General features: G+C 39.8%; 1 protein-coding gene across 1 annotated transcript in view; it reads right to left on the minus strand.

The window, feature by feature from the left end:
- The window catches only part of Zfand3 (zinc finger AN1-type containing 3), a 219,850-nt gene that overhangs the window by 44,203 nt on the left and 154,326 nt on the right, over window positions 1-21,321 (minus strand). Inside the window, exon 4 of the mRNA XM_051153393.1 lies at window positions 1,945-2,010. Within this exon, the coding sequence (XP_051009350.1) occupies window positions 1,945-2,010 (66 nt within the window). The remainder of the gene's footprint in view (window positions 1-1,944; window positions 2,011-21,321) is intronic.

A 21,321-nucleotide genomic window follows, 5' to 3' on the forward strand; every position in this document is an offset into this window, starting at 1 on the left:
TACAAAGCAAGTTCTAGGACAGCCAGGGCTACCCAGAGACCCTGTCTCAAAAAAAATATGTCCTTTTTTGAGAGGCATTATTTTATAGTCACACTCATATGAGACTAGAGTTTTGAATTGTACTTTGGCTGGCTGCTAAGACTGGAGATTTTTGAAGTTGGACTGAATACACTTTAAATTTTAAGTTGGTTATTTGATTTTTAGGTTGGTCATTTCTCTTTGGGGACTAGAAACAGAATACTATGGCTTTAATGTGAAATGTCACCCAAAAGCTCATGCTTTCAACAGTCTCCAGCATTTGTGCTATTTGAAAGCTGTGGCGGCTTCATTAGACCACGGACTAGTATAGACACCAGTGACAAACCCTGCCCACACCTGGTCCAGCAGGGCTGCCTTCTGCTGCACACTCTGTCAAAGGGCTCTACCTCACACTTCACAGCTCCTTGCTACAGTGGACTGAAACCTTTCTGTCCTCGTCTACTTTGAGCAGGTATTTTGGTGACTACTGAGCACCTGCTGTGTGAGCTACTATAATGCTCTTCTTACATCTGTGAGGGAGCCTTACTATCCCACTTTACAGACAAACAAATTTGAAATATCAGCTTATGCCCATGGTGGCACCTTTAATCCCAGCACTTGGGAGGCAGAGGCAGGTGGATCACTGTGAGTTCAAGGCTAGCCTGGTCTACAAAGCAAGTCCAGGACAGCCAGGGTTACATAGAGAAACCCTGTCTCAAAAAACAAAAAATCAACTTACTTTTAAAAGAAAAAGAAGTAGCTTAAAAAAAAATAAAAAAATCTGAAATTGAATCTTATTTTAGAAATAGCATTTATAAAATACATTACTAAACATCAGTCAAGTCCTGTCCACACTGCTCACTAGGGATCTTACGAAAGAAATCCACTCAGTGTCCTGAGTACCCATCATCATTTTCATCTATGAGAGAAGAATGAGTACCATCTTGCAGATCTGGTCTCACAACCTCCCTATGGCCAATGAAGACAACTGGCCTCACTCTAAGGCAAAAAAAAAAAAAAAAGTTTTACACATCAATCAGGTGGAAACAAGCAGCACTCTACCTGGTACAGCTTGGTCACTGTGCACAGGAGTAACAACAACATCATGCCAGGTCTATCATGTACACCTCGGCCTCAAAGCTAGCCACTGGTGGTGGGTGGTGGGTGGGGCGGAGTAGAATCAAATTTTTTAAGAGTTCTGCACAAAGATAGCTGTCTGCTTAAATGCTCTCAGCAGTTGTATTCACAGGAGCTAAGGCTTTATGCTGCATGTGGAAACTGATTCTGCTGTTTCTGTTTGAGAGTTTAAAAGGACTGAATTAAGTTATGAAGAACATCTCAACTGTGACCTTTAGAAAACAATATAATATGAATACAAACCTTGAGATGTTTTAAACAGCAGGTAGCATTACTAGAAAGGCAAACCATCTAAAATAAACTAAGCTATAGGCTAAGGGAGCAGTGGGCATTATTCATGACTTCATGTTTAATAAAAATGTCACAGATGCGAAGATGTTTGGGGCAAGGGCACCAACCATCTGGTGCCCTCTTCTGACAGGCAGGCACACACGCAGGGAGAACATTGTATGCATAGTACATAAATCTTTAAACAACAAAGAGGACTTAGACAAACTGGACAATACTCTGTATTTCATGCCTGTTTTATATCTTAGCATCCTTGGGATATTAGCAAGTTGGTAAATCTTGATGACCACTTTCTTGCAACTAGCTGCCAGCACGATGCAGTCAACATAACTCCTAGGAACATCACTCTCACTGCTACTCAAAGTCTACCCAAACCCCAAATACAAAATGCATCATTTTGCAATTGATGAAAAAATATAGACAATATCCTGGAGTATGCATACAAAGTTAGAACCAGGGGCCAATTTCTAGGAAGAATTCAGGTAAGGACAAGGTACATACCTGCACCACAGGATCTTTTGGTTGGTGTGATTAGCGAGACATGAGCTGTGTCTGTGCATGGCCCACCTAGAAACAAAAAAGCAGGCATGTCAGTCAGGTACTTTCCACGTGCCCACAGATGCCTCCATGAACAAGAGACACCTACAAAGGACAGGCTCCACCAGCACATATGCTGGGAGTAGCAGCAGGAAGGTCATGACTATGCACAGATTCTTTTAAAGAGCTTATATTTTAGTTTGGCAATTGAGTCCATAAAATTCCAGTCTTTCTGCAGGGTGCACCTTTCATAAGACAGTCTTAAGTCTCACATGATGTTGAGAAGTTTAAAAAAAAATTTAGAATTCAGATCCAGGAGAAAATAAATGACCCAAATTTGGGGGAACTGAGAGTTCTTCCACAAAGCAGCTGGGGAGACATGTGTCCTCTTTTTAATCTCAGTGGTCATTGGATTTGGAATTCACTGTAAAACTTGCCTTAAATAAAGAAGGGCACTCCCTAAGGAACAGAAAAGGGCTTAATCATAAGAAACAAGGATTGTTTATACAAAGAAAACACTGTTGATCAAGGAAAAACATTCAATTTTCTTTTGAGAAGTGTGGCTGATGTGTCTTCATGGGATCTTGGTGGGCTTGGAGATCTGACTCATAGAGTGTGTAAAAAGGATTTAGTTAGGAGGAGGAGGCTTGGAAAGGAGCATTTTCCTTCTGAAGGATAAGGACTATCAACAGAATATGAAGCTGATACTGATTACTCCTCCTCAAACTCCCAGTGACTATCCACCTTTGCTAACAGGAAGCTGCTATACAGACATGAAGGCCGGCAACTTTCCACTTGCTTGGGACAGCAGTATTGGTGACCACAAAGGAACAGAACACGCAGGTGAATGTTACATGTTATTCTGAAAAGGTCTTTCATGTGACTGACTAACAGAGGAAAATGGTTACTTGGCACAGTTTTATGTCAAGTATAATTAGATTTTTTAATTGTTGAAATTACTCAATGAAAAGAAAGATGAAAGAGCACTGAGACTGTCACTGTAAGCAGTACCACTGAAGCCATGAGAAGAGAGACTTGGGGACCCAAACCAGGAATCTGCCACCAAACCATTCTTTCCTTATCAAGGCCACAGCATCAACAACCCTCGCAATGTTTAAGGCACAGAAGGAACATACTTAAGGGAAGAAAGAACCAATTAAGTGTGCTGCTCACTTCCAAAAGCACTTACACACCCATGGTGTAACCACAGGTTAGTCCCACAGTTTGCAATCTTGCTAGAAAGGCAGAATATATGCACATAAGAACACTACACAGGGGGCTGGAGAGACAGCTCAGAGGTTGACAGAGACACACATAAACATGCAGGCAAAACACTCACACACATAATGTGGTTTTAAAAACACAGGCTCCTAGGCACTGGAACTCTTTTACAAACACAAAGGACCTATGCAGGCCGTGCTTTTAATTTTGCAGACAGGCATTCAGGAGCACATATGGATGTCATACTCAGGTAATAGCCACTATCTTTTTTTCTTGTAGGTAATATATAACATTCTTTTTTAAAATATAGTTTATTAATTTATTCATATTACATCTCAATTGCTATCGCATCCCTTGTATCCTCCCATTCCTCCCTCTCTCCCATTTTCCCCCTTCTCCCCTCCCCTATGACTGTGACTGAGGGAGACCTCCTCCCCCTGTATATGCTCATAGGGTATCAAGTCTCTTCTTGGTAACCTGTTGTCCTTCCTCTGAGTGCCACCAGGCCTCCCCATCCAGGGGATGTGGTCAAATATGGGGCACCAGAGTTCATGTGAAAGTCAGACCCCACTCTCCACTCAACTGTGGAGAATGTCCTGTCCATTGGCTAGATCTGGGTAGGAGTTCGAAGTTTACTGCACATATTGTCCTTAGCTGGTTCCATAGTTTGAGCAGGACCCCTGGGCCCAGATCCACCCATCATAATGTTCTTCTTGTAGGTTTCTAGGACCCTCTGGATCCTCCTAATTTCCCATTCTCCCATGCTTCTCTCACCTAGAGTCCCTGTAGATTATCCTCCCCTCTGTCCCACTTTCCTGGTAAGTGAAGACTTTCATGGGACATGCCCCTTGGGCTAGTGTCCAGATATAAGTGAGTATATACCATTTGACTCTTTCTGCTTCCGGGTTAACTCACTCACTACGATCATTTCTAGTTCAATCCATTTGTCCACAAATTTTGGGAATTCCTTGTTTTTAATAGCTGAGTAGTATTCTATAGTGTAAATGTACCACAGTTTCTTTATCCATTCTTCTACTGAGGGACACTTAGGCTGTTTCCATGTTCTGGCTATTATGAATAAGGTTGCTATAAACATGGTTGAGCAAGTGTTCTTCTTGTGTGCGGGAGCATCTTCTGGGTATATTCTGAGGAGTGGAATAGCTGGGTCTTGAGGAAGCCTTATTCCCAGTTTTCTGATAGCGCCAGATAGATTTCCAAAGTGGCTGCACTAGTTTGCATTCCTGCCAGCAATGAAGGAGTGTTTCTCTCTCTCCACATCCTCGCCAGCAGGAGGCGTCATTTGAATTTTTGATCTTAGCCATTCTGATGGGTGCAAGATGGAATCTCAGAGTTGTTTTGATTTGCATTTCCCTGATATCTACGGAGGTTGAGCATTTCTTTAAGTGTTTCTCAGCCATTCGAAATTCCTCTATTGAGAATTCTGTTTAGTTCTGAGCCCCATTTCTCAATTGGGTTATTTGGTTTGGTGGCGTTTAATTTCTTGAGTTCTTTATATATTTGACCTTTATATATCTGACCTTTGTCAGATGTAGGGTTGGTGAAGATCTTTTCCTAGTCTGTAGGCTGTCGCTTTGTTCTCTTGACAGTGTCTTTTGCCTTACAGAAGCTTCTCAGGCTCATGAGGTCCCATTTATTAATTGTTGACATTAAGGCCTGGGCTGTTGGTGTTCTGTTCAGGAAGTTGACTCCTGTGCCAATGTGTTCCAGGCTCTTCCCTACTTTTTCTTCTAACTGACTTAGTGTCTCCGGTTTTATGTTGAGGTCTTTGATCCACTTGGACTTGAGTTCTGTGCATGGTGACAAATATGGGTCCAATTGCATTTTTTTACTCGTAGACATCCAGTTAAACCAGCACTATTTGTTGAAGATACTATCCTTTTCCCATTGAATAGCTTTGGCTTCTTTGTCAAAAATCAAGTGACCATATGTGTGTGGATTCATATCTGGGTCTTTGATTCGATTCCACTGGTCAACCAGCCTATTGCTGTGCCAGTACCATACTGTTTTAATTACTGTTGCTTTATAGTACAGCTTGAGATCAGGTATGGAGATTCCTCCGGAGGATCTTTTACTGTACAAGATTGTTTTAGCTATTCTGAGTTTTTTCTTTTTCCATATGAAGTTGAGAATTGAAATTTTGATGTCTTTAAAAAATTATGTAGGTATTTTGATAGGGATTGCATTGAATCTGTAAACTGCTTTTGGTAAGATGTCCATTTTTACTATGTTAATTCTCCCAATTCACGAGCAAGGAAGATCATTCCATCTTCTCATGTCATCTTCAATCTCTTTCTTCAGAGTTTTGAAATCTTTTTCAAACAAGTCCTTCACTTGTTTGGTTAGAGTAACTCCTAAATATTTTATATTGCTTGTGGTTAACGTGAAGGGTGTAATTTTCCTAATTTCTTCCTCTGCATGATTGTCATTGGTATATATGAAGGCTACTGATTTTTTTGAGTTAATTTTGTATCCAGCCAATGTGCCCAAGGTGTTTATCAGCTGTAGGAGTTTTCTGGTGGAATTTTGGGGTTCACTTACTTACACTATCATATCATCTGCAAATAGGAATAATTTGACTTCCTCCTTTCCCACTTAGATCCCCTTGATCTCTTTTTGTTGTCTTATTGCTCTGGCTAGAACTTTCAGTACTACATTGAAGAGATATAGAGAGAGTACGCAGCCTTGCCTTGTTCCCGATTTTAGAGGAATTTCCGTGAGCATCTCTCCATTTAATTTGGTTTTGGCTATTGGCTTGCTGTATATATCCTTTATTATGTTGAGGTATGTGCCTTGTATCCCTGATCTATCTAAAACTTTAAACATGAATGGGTGTTGGATTTTATCAAATGCTTCCTCTGCATCTAAGGAGATGATCATGGGTTGTTTTTTTTTTTTTTTTTTTTTTCCCAGTTTGTTTATATGGTGGATTACACTGATGGATTCAGTATATTAAACTATCCCTGTATGCCTGGATTGAAGCTTACCTGGTCATGGTGAATTATATCTTTGATGTGTTCTTGTATTCATCTTGCAAGCATTTTATTGAGTACTTTTGCATCAATGTTCATAAGAGAAATTGGTCTGAAATTCTTTCTTTGTTGGGGCTTTTTGAGGTTTAATTATAAATGTGACTATGGCCTCATAGAATAAATTCGGTAATGTTCCATTCATTTCTATCTTTTGGAGTAGCTTGAAGAATATTGGTATTAGCACATCCTTGAAGGTCTGCACTAAAACCATCTGGCTCTGGGCTTCTTTTTTTTTTTTTTTTTGGTTGAGAGACTATCAATGATTGCTCCTATTTCTATAGGGGAAAAGAGACTATTTATCTTGATTATCTGTTCTTCACTCAATTTTTGCAAGTGGAGTTGATAAAGAAAGTTGTCCATTTCCCTTAGAGTTTCAAATTTTGTGGCATATATACCTTTGAAGTAGGATCTTGTGATTCTTTGCACTTCTTCAGTGTCTGTTGTTATGTTTCCCTTTTCATTTCTGATTTTGTTGATTTGGATACTGTCTCTCTGCCTTTTAGTTTGGCTAACGGTTTGTCTATCTTGTTTATTTTCTCAAAGAACAATCTCTTGGTTTTGTTGATTCTTTGGACTGTTTTCTTTGTTTCTAATTTACTAATTTCAGCCCTGAGTTTGATTATTTCTAGATGTCTACTCCTCTTGGGTGTTTCTGCTTCTTTTTATTTTTATCTAGGGCTTCCAGCTCTATTTGTTAAGTTGCTTTTGTGGGATGTTTCCAATTTCTTTTTAAAGGCACTTAGTGCTATGAATTTTCCTCTTAACACTTCTTTCAATGTATCCCATAAATTTGGGTCTGTTGTTCCTCCATTTTCCTTGAATTTCAGGAAGTCTTCAATTTCTTTCTTTATTTCTCCCCTGTCCAGGTGTCATTAAGTACAGAGTTGTTTAGTTTCCATGTATATGTAGGCTTTTTGTTATTTCTGTTCTTGTTGAAGTGCAGCCTAAGACTATGGTGATCTGATAGGATACATGGTATTATTTCAATCCTCTTGTATCTGTTGAGGCTTGCTTTGTGACCTATTTTGTGATCAATTTTGGGGAAGGTTCCATGGATTGCAGAGAAGAAGGTATATTCCTTTTTCTTTGGGTGAAAGGTTCTGTAGATATCTGTTAGATCCATTTGATTCATGGCGCTGGTTAGTGATGTTATTTCTTGGCTTAGTTTCTGTTTCAATGGCCTATCCTTCAGTGAGAGGGGGGTGTTGAAGTCTCCCACTATTATTGTGTGGGGATTGATGTGTGGTTTAAGTTTTGTTAATAGATCTTTTACAAATGTGGGTGCCCTTACATTGGGAGCATAAATGTTCAGAATTGTGATGTCTTCTTGGTTGACTTTACATTTGATGAATATAAAGTGTCCTTCCTCATCCCTTTTGATTAATTTTGGTTGAAAGTCTACTTTGTTAGATATTAAAATGGCTATGCCTACTTGCTTGTGACCGTTTGCTTGGAATATTTTTTTCCAACCTTTTACCCTGAGGTAATGCCTATCTTTATGGGTGGTGAGATGTGTTTCTTGAATGCAGAAGAATGTTGGATCTTGTTTATGCATCCATTCAGTTAGTCTGTGTCTTTTTATTGGAGAATTGAAACCACTGATGTTGAGAGATATTAATGACCAGTGACCGTTTAGAATCTTAATTTTGATGTTGGTTCCAGCAGAGTATTTGTGTGGTTGTGTTTTTGTGATGGTGTAGTTATCTATTTCTGGTGTAGTTTTGGTGGTAGCTTGTCCCTTTTGGGTGGAATTTTCCTTCTAGTATATTATGTAAAACTAGATTTGTGGATAGGCACTGTTTGAATTTGTTTTTGTCATGGAATATTTTGTTTTCTCTATCAATGGTTATTGATAGTTTTGCTGGGTAAAGTAGTCTTGCCTGGCATCTGTGGTCTCTTAGGGTTTGCAGGATCTCTGGTCCAGGCCCTTCTGTGTTTTATGGTCTTTGCTGAGAAGTTGGGTGTAATTCTGAAAGGTCTGCCATTAAATGTTATTTGGCCCTTTTCCCTTGCAGCTTTTAATACTTTTTCTTTGTTCTGTAAATTTTGTGTTTTGATTATTATGTGATGGGAAGTTTTTCTTTTCTAGTCTATTCTATTTGGTATTCTGTAGGCCTCTTGTATGTTTATAGGCATCTCTTTCCTTAGATTGGGGAAGTTTTCTTCTATGATTTGTTGAGAATATTTTCTGGGCCTTGGAGTCTGGCATCTTCTCTTTCTTCAATGCTTATTATCCTCAGATTTCTTCTTTTCATGGTGTCCTTGATTTCTTGGATTTTTTGTGTGAGGATTTTTCCAGATTTAGCATTTTCTTTAATGGTTGCTTCAAGATATGCAACTCTTGATGGAATAGGTCAAGGTAAGCAGGAGACTTATGTCCATTTCTAAGCCAGCTAGATACACTATAGATAGTAACAGAAAGTTACAATAGCTGATAGTTTTCTTTAATTCTAGTTCAGTATCTGTCTAGGATCAAGGATTACCACAACACAGTGAGCTGTGCAGAACTGTCAGTAAGAATGTATCAGAATGCTTGGTTTGTTTGTTTGTTTGTTTGTTTCCAAGACAGGGTCTCTCTGTGTAGCCTTGGTTGTCTTGGATTCGCTTTGTAGACCAGGCTGGCCAGAACTCAACAGCGATCCACCTGCCTCTGCCTCGAGAGTGCTGGGATTAAAGGCGTCAGAATGCTTTCTTAAAGAACATCAATAAGCAATACAGGAGGAAAAATGAGGAGGGAGAAGTTATGGAACCAAAATAATGAAAGAAATGTCTGGAACTCGTGAATGTACACCCCATGCTTGCAAATGCCCAGGTAATTATCAAATAAAAGATATTTTACCTCGCCTGAAGGTTAAGAGTTTACCTCTGTAAAAAATAAAAAAAATAAAATAAAATAAATTCCTAGTCAATAAATCTCTGTAGGCTTTGGCAAAAAAATGCAAATAGCCTTGCAGCTCCAGAGCACAGCTCAACATCCATCACCATGAAAGTGCTCTCCAGAGGGCTCGTTAAAGCAGCAGCCTAACCCCATGTATTCACTCCATTACAGTAAAGCAAAAACACAACCACAGTTGAGCCTCGAAAAAACTGACAACAAGAGTAATTGGCAATGATAATATATCCCAGCTTTGATAATTGGGTAATATTATAAATGGGGAACATGGAATTAACTTTGGTCTGACAGACAGTAATCTAAGAAACACTTTAAAGCACAGATCAAAAGCCTAAAAGCCTGTGAGCACCACATATGCATCTTATGTTAACTATGTGTCATCCAAACCATATACACCATTTTTTTTTTGTTTTGTTTTGTTTTTGTTTGTTTGTTTGTTTTTTAGACAGGGTTTCGTTGTGTAGCTTTGACTGCTTGGCTATCCTGGAACTCTGTAGATAAGACTGGAACTCACAGGGATCTGCCTCTGTCTGCCACCAAAGTACTGGAATCAAAGGTGAATGACACCCCATCCCATCTCACCTCCATCGGCAACCCACACAATTTTGAAGGGGGGAGAGGACTAGCCACTAGAGAGAACAGTATCTGCTCATAAACAATTACAGATCAACTGTTAAAAATGAATGTACATAATTATGAGAAAAGGCTTCTGTCAACAAGAAAAATATTGTATGTCCCATGTGGTTCCAGTAAACAAAATGGTAGTTGATGGCAAGGGTCAAAATGAAAGTGTCTACTCCACCAAAGGACAACCAGTGTTCCTCTCTGAATTCTCTAATGCTGAAGGGGCTGCCACATGTACCTACAGTTCACTGTGAACTCTGCTCCACTACTGGCCATCTTAGCTCTATGAAGCAGGATGAAATAGAGTCAGTACAAGAGTAAGGCAAGAAAGCCACTGCAGGACTGTGGGTTACACAAGTGAGACGGAAGACACAGAAAATAAATACATTTTAAGCAAGGGGCAAATAAAATCATGATTCTGTGACCCATAGAGGCTCAAGACAACTGGTGATACCAAAAAGGCATTAATATTTAGTGCTTAGAATTTCAAGACAAGGAGCCCAGATGCTAGGATAGACCTCAGTGTGTCCCACTGAGCAGTCCAGAGGATCCTCTTACAGTGCCGGGCACAGAGCACCTCTGTTGTAGAAAACTCGCTATGCTGTGCTCTGAAACCAGGAGGTTTGTGGAGTGATTACCTCAGCACAACCTGCAGTTACTGCTATAAACTTTGTGCCACATCTGTAGCCTGTACTACAGAACTTTAGAAAGGTAACTTGAGCACTTATGTTAAAAGTCACAAAGTTTCTTGTTTAATATACTGGGCTCAGTGCTGGCTGACCTTATGTCACCTTGACACACAAACTAGTTATCTGAAAAGAGGGGATTTCAATTTAGAAAATGCTTCCATAAGACCCAGCTGAAAGGAATGTTTTTTTAGCTAGTGATTAATGGGGGAGGGCCCAGCCCATTGTAGGTGGGGCCACCCCTGGGCTGGTGGGCCTGGGTTCTGTAAGAAAGCAGGCTGAGCAAGCCATGAGAAACAAGCTAGTAAGCAGCACCCTCCATGGCCTCTGCATCAGCTCCTCCCTCCAGGGTCCTTCCCTATTTGAGCTCCCATTCTGGCTCTCCTCAGTGATGAAGGATGGAAGTGTAAGCCAAACAAACCCTTTCCTCCCCAACTTGCTTTTTGTGGTCATGGTGTTTCTCTCCACAGTAGAAACCCCGAGTAAGACAGGCTGTCAGGGAAGCTAGCGACTCCTGAGCTGACTGACTTGGCAGCACAGTCTCAACACTTGGAAGAATGAGAAAGGAGGGTCTCAGGTTGGAGATCAGCCTAAGCTACACAACAAGGAAAAAAAAAAAAAAAAAAATCTCACAAAGAATCCTGAACTGCCTTTCAGCCAACCATCATGTATGCTTTTTTATTTCCTCTGCTAAAGTGAATAACCAATTTTCCCAAGATTCATTAGAGGTGCTTAATAACAGACTAGCATAGATGTTATATTCAGAAGACTCTTTTCTAAAATGCCAACTTTCTCAATTTACTTTGTAACTGCAAGTGAATAACGCTTAGGGGAGCCTGTGGTTTGTAATCAGGAAGTCTGCAGGTTCTTTCTTTCCTTCCAAGGCTGTTTCTATGATGGTATTAGGGTGTCACACTTAATGCAGGGCCACATGTGAAATGTCAATACTACTACAAAATGCTATTCTTCAGCTGTATTCCCAACAAACAAACTTTTTTTTTTTAATAGCATATCCAACAGAGCAATGGATTTTCCTGGGAAACTACTGATTTCAGTTCTCTGAGGTTGAAGACACGCAACAAATGTGCATGTTCACACTTCACTGTAACCCAGTAGCTTTCAACCTTCCTAATACTGAGACTCTTTAATACTTTTCCTTATATTGTCGTGACCTCCAACTGTAAAATTACTTTCGTTACTACTTCCTATCTATAATTTTTCTACTGTTCTGAATCGTTGCATAAATATGTGTTTTCTGGTGGTCCTAGGTGACCCCTGTTGGTCAACACCTCATGCCCCCAATTAGGGGTCGTGACTCACAGGTTAAGAGCCACCGTGGTAACCTGGAAAAATAAGGACTACATAAAGGTATGCCATTAACTATCAACATTCACATTTCAAAGGGAAGTAGCAGAATTCTGAAAATGTTCAATGTTTTAGAGTTGTTATGCTTAAAAACAAACAAACAACAAAAACATGCTCAAGACACTTTACAGTACAAACAATTCCACAGACAATCAGGCAATCATGACTAGAGAGGTGAACAGCACTGGCATAGGGGATAGCAACACTTGGACAAGCAATGGTCCCCAGCACTGAAAACCCAAGGCAAAACAAACATGAAAAAAAAAAAAAAAAAAACAGTATTGCTCCTTTACCTTCAAGTAGAGATCAAGAATCTACTTTAAAATGTTTTGCTAAAACAGCTGTCATGGTTGTAATTTATGGCTCCTTGTCCCATCAGCCTTCACTGCCTGTAGTTAAACCATGTGCACATCAGTTAGAAAAAATGTACTGTCAAGGAGTCAGTCAGCTAAAATTGTCAAAAGCCCAATAATCAAATATTCTACTATCATCGCTTCCAAGGTAACTATAAAACATTAATACACAAAAATAGCCACTCCTTGAGCAGATTTATAACACTTCAATTTTCATGCTTAATTAACATGACATTTACATAACAGTATCTAATTAATTCCCAACGAAAGGCACTATAGGCTTTTTATAAATAAATTATCCATTTCTAACCAGCTGGTCAATTTCACTGCATCATAATCCACACACTGTTTACTTTGCAGCAGCTCACTTTTTCAGGCTCACCGTTCTAAAGGTGACCTCAGGCAGATCCAACAGCTACAATTCGCTCCTCTCTAGATTCAGAATTGAGTTTGCTGATGAAGCTTTTCAAAGGTGTGTGTGTGTGTGTGTGTTGCTGAGCAATACAAACATAAACTTGTATTTTGTATCTTGTCATGTTAAAAATAAAAACACAAAAATACTGGAATAATCTACTTCTTGAGTAATAAAGTAGGGTCCCTCTGAAAGCTTTCAACATGTATGTGGTGATTTTAAAATGGCAAAGCACTGACAAAAATAACTACCAGGAGCAGAAGGAACAAGTCACCATTTCAGAAAAGAACCCCTCCTCGCCCCCGATCACCTTACACCTGCAATTCAGGAGATGGTATAATCAGAAGGGACAAGCCTAATCTATCTGCATAAGTGGGAATGAAAAGCTCTATTGATTAAACACAAGTAAACATGAGGATATAATAACTAGGAATCTAAGTTTACCAAAAACCAGGACAGATGATGGCCCTCACATTTTTCCATATGAAACTTCTAAACTGAACTGTTAAAAAGACTTGTTATAGAATGTAAGTGCTGCTCTCTGACAAGCTCTAACCCTAACTTACTGCACGGCCTCTGACAAAGCCCTAATTGGGATCTGAACGGCGTAAGGGTTTCCAAGTGGGCAGGCCTTACTATACATGCACAGCTACCGTGTCCTGCCGTTCTAATAATTACAATACTAGGCAGCTCTGCAAACACTGTGAAAAGAAAATTTGTCATACTAATTGAAGCTGATTTTTTTAAACCACATTTGCTTGTTAATCTAACATGGCAGTTTTTAAATCTTCAGTCCTTAAGTAATCCTTTTATATTTAAAATGACCGAGGATCACAAAGAATTTTGGTTTACATGTACTGTACTGACTAATACCTATCTGAAATTTAAAAACACAAAATATTACTGTTTCATTTAAATTAACAAATTACGTTTTAATAAAAATACTTTTATGAAACACAATTATCTTAAAAACTAGAATCCCAGGCTTAGATGGCATTCAAGTTTTGCAGCTCACCTGCTGCAGTGCTCCTGCAGACGGGATGCGCCTTTACACTGTATAAAGTCAGACGGACTACACAGATCCTGAGACGGGTGCAAGAGGTTCTCAGAGCAGTTTAGAACTTCTGGCATGGGACTCAACAGTGCACCCTTAAGGTTGATAGATTTTTTTCAATTCTCCTACACGCCCTCAAGCCAACACTCTCACATTACTCTTGGCAGAGACTACTCCATTCTAAAAATATGTTAACATGTAAGCAAATAAAGGCAAGTGGCATGAATGTCACAGGCGTCTAAAGACTGCACTGTCTCGAGGAACTCCACTCAGTCAGGGTAAGCAGCTAAACGTGTGCAGTACCAGCTCTTCAGGCTGAGAATGTGACAAAACCTAAGTACAAAAAGCAGTGAACTGAGATGTCATCCTGGGGGGGTCACAACCAGAGCCCCTTTGAGAAAAGTTTTTTTAAAAATTCATTTCTAATTTTAGACACTGCTTTTGTTGCCTCATGACAAAACACATTTAATATGGATATGAAATCAGGGGCTGTCACCCATCTAATTTAGGCTTTGATTCTGACTATTTACAGGCTTAACTAAGGCCCAAATGGGATCTGAATATTTGCATTTCTACCACTGCCACAATCATTATTTTCATATCACTGACAGAGATACTCGGCATTGGGGGAATTTTTCCCTCCCTTCCTCCCCCCATTTGTTTTTCAAGACAGAGTTTCTTTGTGTAGCCTTGGCTGTCCTGGCCTCAAACTCAGATATCCACCTATGTCTGCCTCCCGAGTGCTGGGATTAAAGGTATGCAGCTTTTTTCTTTTAAAAATAAAAACAAAAAACAAAAAACAAAAGCAAAAAAAACCCTAACAGGCTGGAAAGATTGCTTAAAAGTTAAGAGCACTTGCTGTTCTTACAGAAGACCTGGGTTTGGCTCCAGCATCCACATAGTGGTTACTCATAACTGTTTGTTAACTGGAGTAGTAGAGAGATTTGATGCCTTCTTCTGGGCTCCATGGACACTCATGCACACAGTGTGCATGCATGCACGCAGGCAACAGAGTCATAAACAAGTCAAAGGTAGTAAGACCACTCATAGATCTTGTCTACACTGGGAATTGCAAAGAGCTTCCTCAGAAGCTGTGGCTTGTGGGCACTGTTTGTAAGAGCCTGCGGGAAGAATCAAACAAGACAGCCAACCAGACTGCGGGAACTGCCCCAATCAGTGTTATAGGAACCAAGGACACAGGGCCCTCGCTGTATCCCTGCTCAGTCCCTCCAGAGCCCTGTACTGCTGCTGGCAGTGTGTTAAGAGTCTCACTGATTGAAAGACCCTACACGAAATCTACACTGCCAGGTCTTAAGGAATTTCTCCTTGCCAAGGGTGACTGAGAATGTCACAATTTGAATCATGTAGTCAAAGGGTTATACTAATATTTCGAAATTCTAAAACTCCTTTACTAAAGTGGTTTCCCTAGTGATGGAATGAAACATAAAATGACTTATGAAGCAATGGAGAAAATGAATATGAAATATAAAGTTACATGGTTGAGATTTTTTGGGTGGGGAGGGGTCCTGGTAGCTCTGAATTTTCAAAGAATTGGATAAACACAAAATAAACCTCTGCTAAGTTAAAATGACCACTTCTAACACATCTAAGTGGACACCTCTCTCACAACTTTCTAGCCAAACATTTTGCCATAAATAAAGCTTGGGTTTAGTTTAAAGTCATCAGTGTCACCCATTTCCTGTAACTACACTGAACAAAAACATGACAACTGCAAAAGCTAAGTTGGTGCAACACAGACGAATGTGCTTGTTCACTGTGGCCTTTACCTTCAGGCAAGTGCAGTGTTTGATCTAATAAGAATGTCTTTTAGAATCTATTTGCAAAGCACTAGTAAGTGAAAAGAGTGCTTCAAAATCCAGTCAGATCAACAGGAACTGTACAATCTTATAGCTCTTAGGGAAGACTACAGAAACAACCCTTTTAGGTTTCAAGCCTTAGAGATCTTCAACAGTATAAGAACTTCACAAGTCTCCTCTCTTGCATTAACAACAACAACAAAAACAAACAAAAAACAAAACAACAACAACAACAAAGAGTAAAGGGGGAAATTCAGAAGATGAAAGACAGACCCATGAGCTGAAACTTCCTTGATATGAGGCAGGCGGCAACCTACACAGGGTGAGACAGACACACAGAGACATTTATTACATCAAAACTCTGAAAAGAATTATCACAGTGACAAACACCAACTTCAAATTTTTATGCCTTGCGATTACTAGATTCTACCATTATATGTTAAATTTATTATTACTGGTTATTAATAAATTAAATAGGAGCTACTTAAAATTCAACCAATGAGATCTTTAATGTATCAAAGCATATAAAGAATTTCTTCCCCCCCCCCCCACCAAGACAAGATTTCTCTGTAGCTCTGGCTGTCCTGAAACTCACTTTGTAGACCAGTCTGGCCTCAAACTGAAGAGATCCACCAGCCTCTGCCCCCCAATTGCTGGGATTAAAGGCGTGCAGCACCACCACGCCATATACAGTAGTTCTAAAGAGTACAAAACTTAACACTGAAATGCCTCTGCATATTTACAGTTAGAAATTGACTGAGCACTGACTGGACAAGCACCATGGCAGGCGCTCTGAGGTCAAGGAGTGCACTGTAAAAAAACAGAGGCTTTGTTTGTTTGCAGGTTGGACTATAAGCTGTTAGAGAGAGATGAGAGCCCAAGTCTACAGCAGTAAGACAATCTGAGGCTGAGTGTCACAGATAAGCAGTCTAGGAGTTTCTTCATGGAAACACTTGTGGTAAGTGAGATGATGTCGAGCTGGGCCACAGGCAGCGTGAATGGAAGGGCTCTGTGAGTGCAGGTGACTTTTGGGCAAAGGGAAGCACTAGCTCCAGCAGGAGCAGACACGCGAGCCACACTGGGGCTGGCTGTGGAGGACAACCTCTGACTCAAGATTAAGAATCTGAAAGAGGACATGAGACTGGAAGGGCAATGTGCTGGGAGGTGGAGGATTTGGTGGCGACGGTGTGTGAATGAGAAGCAGATATAATCAAACTACACTGCACACATAGATGCAATTTTCAAAGAATAAAAATATTACTTAAAAAAAGAATCTGAGTATCCACACCGGAAGTAGTGAGTCAACAAGAGAATTTCCTTTTCTGACACAACTACCACTGACAAATTCAACTGGTTGTTTTGTACTAGGAAAATACCAGAAGCAAGAAGAAAGATTATAGATATAATCCTATAAAAAACAGAATGGCAACAGCAACTCCCAGTTTATCAACTACATTCAGGATTATAAAGAAAGGCAAATTAGGAACTATAAACAATGCTACAGGTAACTTAAAATTAAAATGTAGGGCTAAATAAAAAGCTGGTTTACTAGGTAAGATACTTGCTGTGTAAACATGTTTACACAGTTTAGATCCCCAGTACCCACTTAAAACTTGGGTTGACATGAGAGTCTGCCTATAGTCCCAGCACTCAGGAGGCAACGAAAGAATCCTGGATCAAGCTGGCAAGCTAGACTGGCAGAAGAGGTGAGCTCTGAATCCATGACTCTCAAGTAACATAACTTTAAACAAGTAAGACAGAGACAATTGAAGAAGATATCCGATGTCAACTTTGGGCCTCTGCAGGCACCCTACCCCACCATGCACCTGCACATATACATTAGCTCACATGTTATGCAAGCACAACAGACGCGTGCACATGCACGCGCACCCGGACACACAGTGTTACTTTTAGTTTGTATACTTGTTGTAATAATATACTTTGAAGTTTAGAATATCTTCAATGGAAGAAATTTTTTAATTAAGAACATGTAATTTTTTCTCAATAATTTAGAAACTTAGATAAAATGAACAATGTTGTAATAGTCCCTCTTATTTGCAGTTCCAAAAGCTACCTGGAACTGCAAATAGTATCAAACTCTGTATCACTATGTTTTTCTTAATGTTTATGATAAAGTTTAATGTATAAATTAGGCTCAGTAAGAGATTAGCATGAATAATAATGGCACAGAAAATATACAGCTGCAATAGAATTGTCAATATAACTGTTATTGGAGTTCTGTAGTTATTAGTAAATACATAAACGTCTACTTTGGCACAAGCACTGCAAAACACAGTAGCCAACCTGATAACTAAGCCTATGGTGTCAACAGGCAGGCAGCACACACCGCATGGTCAAGTAGGCAAAGGAAGGACTCCTTGGAAGGAAAAAGTGGAACAACACAAAATATTAAAATGTGAGAATTGCTCACTTCTATGATTTCCATATTTATAATTAACAAAGACTTATTATCAGAATATGTGAGGCATCCCTACACATAAATAAGGGGGAGAAAGCTAAATAAGAAAACAAAAACAGGCAAATCAGTCATTTCTGTTAACCTGAAATTTGAAAATGCTGTCTTATGTCATGAGACTACTTGAAAGCAGGATTGGAAGTTGAGAAAGAAGGACAAAGAGCAGCAGGTGAGAACTTGAAAATGATATAGTCTTGCTTTAATTGGGCTCTTCTTTTTGACAAAGGTCAAATGACATTGCAGGTACTTGAATAAGATATAGCAGAAATAGTTTATATAAGCAAACACTCAAGTCCTGCACCCAGACAAGAATTAACTTAAAGACCGTCCACAGTGACTCCTGAATGCCAGCTATTTGATTTAATAAAGCCCATAATAGGCATTCCCAAACTGCACCGCAAAGTACCAATCTTTCAGAACAAGGCCCTAATGAAAGCAGCATGTGCTGTAGAACCAGCCTTAGAATTAATAAATAAATGTACTGGAGGGGGAAAAAAAAAACCTTTAAATTAAAATCAAGAGACATTTAAAGTTTGGGCATTCTTTATTACAGGAGAGAATCTTCCACTTTGAGACTATTATATATCAGAAAAGTTCCATCTGTTGTGTAATTATCTCTGATAAACGGCTTGATGCTTCGAGCTTCATTAGAGAACAGGGAAGAGAAAGGCACATACAGAGAAAACAGTAAATAAATCGCCCCTCCATATTTCACTTAAAACCAGCCCAGCAGGAAACCATAAAATATTTTTAATAGGTAATATTTTCCAAACACTTTACTGGAAGCTGCTTGCCTGTTATGTCCAGTATCTGCCCTCCTACAGAAGCCAGGCTAAAAAGTGGCAAACTGGCTCCCTTTACACATTACTACAAATGTAATTGGAAAATCAAATAAAAAGCTTATCTACTTGGTGACAGTGATATTCACTTTGCAGAGAGCAGCTCAAACTTTGCCAGATCCAACAACAGGCTATGAAGGACATGTTAAAAGGCATTACAACATAGGAATAATGATTTACCTCTATAGTTCTAACACTCAGGAAGTGGATGCAGGAGGATTCCAAATATGAAAGAAACCCGGGCTCATTGGTGAGAGTTGTCAACACCCCCTCAACCCCATTTTTTAAATCTCTGGTGAGCTAAGAGATCACCAGAAACCAGTTTCCAAGGAAGCAAAGCATCTTGCTCAACCAAAATAATTTAGGCACAACTCAAGAATGTTCTCATGGCACCATTTTGGGAATTAATGTCATATATTAAAGGAAAATTCAAGGGTTTGATACCAGCCTGGGAAACTTGTCTTAGTTAGGGTTACTATTGCTGTAACAAAACACCATGACCATGGGGAGGAAAGGGTTATTTTGGCTTATACTTCCACATTGTAGTGTATTATTCAAGGAAAGTAGGACAGGACCTCAAGCAGGACAGGAACCTGGAGGCAGGATCTGATGCAGAGGACATGTTGGAGTGCTGCTTACTGGCTTGCTCCCTATGGCTTGCTCAGCCTGCTTTCTTGTAGAAGCCAGCGCGGCCAGCCTACGGATGGCACTAGTTATAATGGGTTCACTACCTACAATGGGCTGGGCCCTACCCTATCAATCACTAGTTAAGAAAATGCCTTACGGTTGGATCTTATGGAGGTACTGTCTCAATTGAGGTCTCCTCTTTTCAGGTAACACCAGCTTGTATCAAGTTGACATAAAACTAGGCAGGACAGCAACACAGTGAGACCCTGTCATACAACAAAGCAAACCCCAAACCCAAATCATAGGAAGACTTAATTAAAACAACCTAACAAGATAACGTAAGGAGCTAGAAAAACAACAAACCAATCAGGAAATTATTAAGGAGAGGAGGACCCAAAGCAGAAACAAACAAAATTAAGACTTGAAAAAGGAAAAAAAAAGAGGGAGGGGGAGGTGATTAGAGTCAAATAAGTAAATGAGAGACAATAAAATGATGATGACACAGAAATACAGAAAAGTCACTAGGAAGTACTGTTAGGATTCAAAGGAGGAGCTTCATAGTGTCACAAAGGTGATGACTAAGATACCTGAAAATCGGGAGAAAAAGACAGAGGCCAGACCCAGGACAAACAGCTCCAGGTCCTCCCAGCACTCCTCGGCCCCTATCTGCTGCAGGACATGGCTGACATACCCTGCCCTCTACCCTGAACTTTCAAAGCAGAGCTTTTCCTTCCCCTTCACTATATAATCTGGTGTTTCTCTCTCCTCTCCTCTCTCCTCTTCCTCCTCTCCTCCTTCTTCCTCTTCTCTCTCTCTCTTCCTCCTTACCCACATTTATATACTTTAACTTACCTTATATGAAAACAATGCAACATCCTCACTTTTTTAACTATAGGAAAAGGGAAGAACATTAGGATTCTGCCCCAGTCTGCCTACCTGTCATGGGGTCATGGCCCTGCCCAGTATATAAAAGAACAGACCCACCTCACCCCTCCTTCTCTCTCCCTCTTACCTCTCTTTCTTGTTTCTCTTCCTCTGACTCTGTCTCTCTTATCTCTCTCTCCATCTCCCCCCCATACCCCTCCCCACCTTTCCTTCTCTCCCCATGCTCATTTAATAAACTTCTCCACATAATATCTGTTGCCTGGCATCTTATTTTCAATCATGAAAACTTCTACAAATAACTATTCACCCACAATCTGGAAATTAACCAACAATGAGGTAGCAAGGCATAGTAACAGGAAAGAATTGGCCAGTATCACTGCTCATTTCAACCAAACTTCTAAAGAAGATAACATCAAACATGCTTAACACACTCCAAAAACTTAAAGGGGAAGGGCTTCTCTTAAATTCATGTCAGATTACCTTGACACCCAAACCAGACAAGGACACACACACAAAAAGAAAATTACTGACTGCTATCTCTGATGAGAACCACCCGCAAACTTTCTTAATACTAGCCACCAACCAAACAGGATACTGAAACTGTAATACACCATGACCAACACCCAGTCCCTAAATACAGAATACAGAATAACTCAAGACTGGCAAGTCAGTGAGTGTGTGTATTACACCAGCAGGGAAAAAAAAGACAGTTAATACAAACCAACAAAGAAAAAAATCCACATTTTCCACAATAAAAGCTCTGGTTAATTGGACATATAGAAAGATTATATAACACAATTAAGGTTGTATGTGCCAAACACACAGTAAACAACATAACTAATGATTTGTCTAATCCATTTTCCTAGGATCTGAAATACAACAAGGAGAATCTCTTTCACCATCTCTACACAGCCCTAGCTAAAGCAATTATGCAAGAGAAGGAAAGGCCATCCAAACAAAAAAGGAGGAAGTAACACTGTCTCTGCCTGTACACAACATGACCTCATAAATAGAAAGACCTCAAGACTTCACCCAAAAC

The sequence above is a fragment of the Acomys russatus genome, chromosome 11, assembly GCF_903995435.1.
Source record: "Acomys russatus chromosome 11, mAcoRus1.1, whole genome shotgun sequence".
In the NCBI taxonomy this organism is placed as follows: domain Eukaryota; kingdom Metazoa; phylum Chordata; class Mammalia; order Rodentia; family Muridae; genus Acomys; species Acomys russatus.